This window comes from Pelophylax lessonae (assembly GCF_965119305.1).
Source record: "Pelophylax lessonae genome assembly, chromosome: 1".
NCBI lineage: Eukaryota > Metazoa > Chordata > Amphibia > Anura > Ranidae > Pelophylax > Pelophylax lessonae.
Window position 1 is genome coordinate 517,282,051 of NC_138768.1, and position 5,259 is coordinate 517,287,309.

The 5,259-nt window shown below is 40.2% G+C and overlaps 1 protein-coding gene across 1 annotated transcript in view; it reads right to left on the reverse strand.

Annotated features, from left to right (window-relative positions):
* Positions 1-4,582: 4,582 nt before the first annotated feature.
* PWWP3A (PWWP domain containing 3A, DNA repair factor) overlaps positions 4,583-5,259 on the reverse strand; it is a gene marked incomplete at its 3' end in the record, with an annotated part of 223,337 nt that continues 222,660 nt past the window's right edge. Inside the window, exons 13-14 of the mRNA XM_082248367.1 lie at positions 4,736-4,824; positions 4,583-4,649 (exon numbers count right to left, since the gene is read on the reverse strand). Coding sequence (XP_082104493.1) covers positions 4,583-4,649; positions 4,736-4,824 — 156 coding nt within the window. The remainder of the gene's footprint in view (positions 4,650-4,735; positions 4,825-5,259) is intronic.

Below are 5,259 nucleotides of genomic sequence, written 5' to 3' on the forward strand. Positions count from 1 at the left end.
TGGCTTCCCATTGTTTTTCTATATACCTGCTTGAGATCTACATACAAGTGGTTGAATTTTATAAGGAGGAGTGAGGAGAAAGTTTTCCTGTACTGTTCCATTTCCATTGCGAATACTAATCACAAGAGATGAGATGTGGAGGAGTTTGGTGGAGGATTGATCCATCCTATTGAATAAGGATCAAAAGGCGCTTGAGGTCTGTGTGACCCGGTTGAATCTGGTAAGCAGCATTGATTACCATTAGCCACAAGAGCACAAGTTGGAGCAACCGAATGGAGAAAATGTATTTACTATATCACTGCACAAACTTTAATCACCTTTTGCATAACCTATATATATATATATATTGTATTCTATTATTTTGAATATTATTTACATATGTTTTGCACAAAGATTGGGACAATGAAATTGTGAATATAAATTACACGCACCATTTAAGTAGCACATTCACTTATTAATTTATTGGATTTTGGCCATACATTCCTTTTTGAAGACATTGATTTTCATTTTTTATTATTGCCACACTGAAAATATTCACATATATTGTGTTTAACACACACACACTGACCCTGTAGCACTATTCTCGTATTACCCTACATAAAATACCCACTCACACCAGCGCCTACTTTACCTTATTATACATTAGTCCCTATATGTTCATTGACTCCTTTCCAATGCCACATGCCTCTTCCCCCCCATTATTATTTTTCAACAGTGTGCTTGATTTTTGATTGTTACCTTTCTTATCGTGGTTTTTTATATACTGATGAACCTGTTTTTTTTTTGTTAGTAATCATTGTATGCATCACTAATATGGTGAAATATTGTTTTAGTATACCATTATAGATTTTTTTTAATGTATTGGCATTATTTTAACCAATCATGACTGTGCAGCGGTGTTTGTGCATAGATTTATAATCTTTTGCAGTTTTATATATATATATATATATATATATATATATATATATATATATATATATATATATATTCCTTTATCTTTCTTTATATATTTATTTATACAAAAGAGTTGTGGCTCCTTTAAGAAAACAGTAATTTTCCCACGCCAGTCCCTATTTAAACTATCTGCTGTCCAGATCACATGGACAGCAGATAAGTTTAAATAGGGTAAGATAAGGAAGGACCCTGCCCGAAATGGGTTGTCAGGACAACAGATTTAAGTAGCAAGCCTCTTCTGCTCTTCTCCTCCTGCGATCCAACAGTGGTCTCAGCTCTTCACCATCAGCGGCTCAAGCGTCATCTTGGTCGGCTTCCTTCTGAGAGTCTGTCACATCTGGCTCTCGTCCTGGTGCGAACTCACCACGGAGGGGTCCTTTGGCCAGTCAGGGCCTGCCACGGAGATGCCGCCACTGCTTCACACTCCCCCTTGCCCGTTCATGGGCACTAGGTGATCTGGGTCTCCCTCTCTGTGTCCCCCTGGGACACCCCTCCACCCCTTGAGTTTTATACCGCAGACTGGGGGTCTCAATTTTAGGCTGGTCACTGTCAATACTGTTTTTGCATATATTCTTTTAATAAACATTTTCCATACAACAAAGGGTTTTACACTATCCTTGACTTTGTGTGCTGCCATCATCACCCTTTTGGGATCATCTAGCGCTTATACGTGGTTACCCTTTGTTTGATCTGTGCAAAACCTACTGCACAGAGGAGGTAAGTATAACATGCTTGTTATTTAAAATTTACAATTTAATGGTGCTGGCAATTTTGCGACCCACAATTCCAATAATTTACCTTTTTGGAGCAGGAAAAAGATCAAAAATAGTGTTGGAAATGAACTAAATCTGCAGGTGGCAGACTGTCATTGACCATATCATTTGAAACAATAATTTTTTGCCCCAAACAATCATGTACAGCTAAACATGTATGTGCACATAAATGGTTTTGCTTCTACACAATGCCCATAAAGATTCAGAACAGGCTGGTGCCTAAACCTGCTGCAATGGAGGCCCACTCAACTGCAGTATTGTTGGCTTTATTTATGGTTGAGCTCTGGATTTTTAATGAAATGTATGCTGAAGCAATGTCAAAAACTCACTCATGGTGCATACTCTAAAGAACCTTTTATGATTGCTTGATATGGGTTACTGCACATTACACTACCTTGCTAAATAAGACCCAAAGCATGCAGTAAAGAAAAAGCTACATGTAAACATTTATTTGGCAACCAGTATTAATATGTTATCATAATCCAATCTACAAAAGGTAGCAATAAGATTCAGGTTTACTGAATCCGTGCAATCTGTGCTAAATAATCCCTGATTATCTTTTGTTGGTCACTGTTCTACAAGGCAATATGGGTAATACGGGTTTAGATCTCCTCATGGCTCCTGGTTAGAAAAGAAAATCAACTGGGTGTTAACACTTCCAGGTAAGCTAAACTAAGTAAAAAAATATAGTCAAATATCTGTAATAAAAAAAGGCTAACCGATGATTAGTTGTCATCACTGAAAAAAAAAAAAAAAGTGGTTGTGTCTTACTGTAAAATTCTTTTCTCCTTAGTCCATTGGGAGACGCAGCTCCATATAATTCTTGACCATTGGGTTATTCTGCCCCGTACAGGAGTAGAACACTAGGCAGGAAAAAGCTTTACCACGCCTATGGGGCTGTCCCTGCAGGCATACACCCACACACTCTGCTTCAGGCTTCAGTTTCGTTGCAAGTAGTGTTTAGAGAAAAAAAAACCCATCCCACTCAAGATAGAGGGGCGGGTGCTGCGTCTGTCAATGAACTTCAGAGAAAGGGATTTTACGGTAAGACAAAAATCCATTTTTTCCCATCTTTCATTGACAGACACAGCACCATATAATTCTTGACCATTGGGATGTCCCAAAGCAGTATTTGCATGAGGAGTGGGAAAACAACCCAGAAAAAGAACGTAATTCCCAACAAGGCTAGAACTTTAGCCAACCAGAGAATATAGAGCTTAACAAGGCACAACAGGAGCTCACCTGGACTAACAACCTCAAAGAGAAAGTCTCTTCCAAACAAAACCTTGCAGCCAAAAGGAGCATCCGAGGATGCCAACACATCTACTTTATAACAATGTGAACATGTGCACAGACGACCAAGTTGCCGTCTCTTGCAAACTTGTATCACTGACGCCTGATGGCGGAAAGCCCAAGAAGCACTCAGTGCCCTAGTAGAATGCGCCTTCACAAGAACTGTGGAAGGGCACACAGCTTCCCCTGCACTCCTCCCTAGCCAGACAGGCTGGCGTCCGTGGTGACCATGGTCCAAAACAATGGAAGGAAATACTTGCCCCGGCGCAATGCCAATGAGCGCAGCCACCGTAGAAGAGCAGTCTTTGTGTTGTGAATCAACCGAATCATAGAATCCAACTACTTTGGTTCTTTGTTCCATTTGACCAGAATTTCTCTCTGTAATGACCTGGTGTGAAACTGAGCAAATAGGAACGCGTCGAAGGTCGACACCATCAAGCCTAGGACTCTCATGCAAGTCCGCAGAGAGGACAGATTGCTGGACAACAACAAATCGCCCCCTGCAACTTCTGCAGATTGTCCAGGGGAAGAAAAACCTTTGCCGAAGTGGAATCCAGAGTCAGACCCAGGTAGACCAGTCCTGAGGATGGTACCAGGGCTGATTTTTCAAAATTGATGGTCCAGCCGAACTCTTGCAGAGTTCTTACAGTAATTGCCAAATCCCCCAACAGAGCTGAATGAGAATCTGTTCTTAACAGGATTGTCCGGGTACTCCAGGACCGCAATCTACCTCTGACATAAACGTGCCAATATCGGAGCCAACACTTTTGTGAAGACCCTGGGAGCAGAGGAGACACCAAAGGGTAACGCCACAAATTGAAAGCGGTCCTCTCACACAGCGAAGCAAAGAAAACGCTGGTGTCCAGCGTACATAGGGATGTGTAGATATGCGTCCTTAATATCAATAGAGGCCAACAGGTCTCCCTTATGTAGGGACGCCATCCTACTCCTAAACTAGGCTGAAAAACTGAAGCCTATAGCAGAGTATGTGGGTGTATGCCTGCAGGTACAGCCCCATAGGCATGGTAAAGCTTTTTCCTGCCTAGTGTTCTACACCTGGAGGGGCAGCATACCCAATGGTCAAGAATTATATGGAGCTGCGTCTGTCAATGAAGGATAGGGAAAATAAAGATTCACGTGATAAACAGAGAAAAAGGTGTTGCTCATGACACCCAACCAGAATTTAGCTGTCAGTTTCCAATTGCAGCAATTAAATCAGGTTCCTCATTGGTTGGTGCAGTTTACCATTTGGTCCAATCTTTATAAATTATCTCCATGAATAAAAACATAGATGCCTAGACAACCAAAACACAGCAGAGAAGACCGGCTTTAACTGCATGTGCTGACAGCTATTTGGCCCTGTGTGATACATAGCAGTAAGCGCTCAATAATAAACTATTGGACAGAGACATGCATGTAGGATCACATACAGAGAGATTTGTTTCTTACTTCTGCCTGTAGTTTGCAAACTCTCAAGATAGGTAAACAAAACATTGAATAAAAAAACGCAAGGCAGAAGTTTATATAGAATACGTTTCATAATAACAGAAATCCCTTTAAGGCTACAAATTTTCCTCAGGTTTGATCCTCTTCTTATCCATAATCTGCTTCTCAAACTGTTTTCTTTCTCTGAGAAAAACAAATGTTGTACTACATTAGAATTTTGGAATGATGCATTTTTCTAGCTCAATTATAACTATAGATGTTTTTGTTACCTCTTACTGAGTAAAGGTCCTGCTAAAAATTTCTTTTCTGCTTTTTCAAAACTCAAGCCTTCTGTAGCAGCTATAGCAAAAGTGACAGCCTGCACATGAAACAATTGAAACAATTAATATTCCTAATAAATGGCAAACGTAGGGTATTTGTATAGGCTAGCAGTGTACATCTAAGGATTCAAATTAGGCAGTATGTCCTATAAATTTATATTTGTACTAAATAGCCAAAATGATGCAAAGTATTTTGCACCATGTGCTTAAAGAACTTTACCTTGGTACACCTGTCCTTAAATAAATCCCATCTGAGTGCATCCAACTAGGACAAATACTTATCATTCATTCCTATGAGAAAAACGTACTTCCAAACGACCACCGGAGGCCACCACGAGTAAGGCTCGTTACACACTATGCAACTTTTGTGGTTAGATTTCCTTCAGATTTACCTTTTCTATGTAGTACAAGGGCCTGCCAGATTGCATACAAATTGAAAGTGTTTAGGTTTGACCTCATATTATATGGTTTTG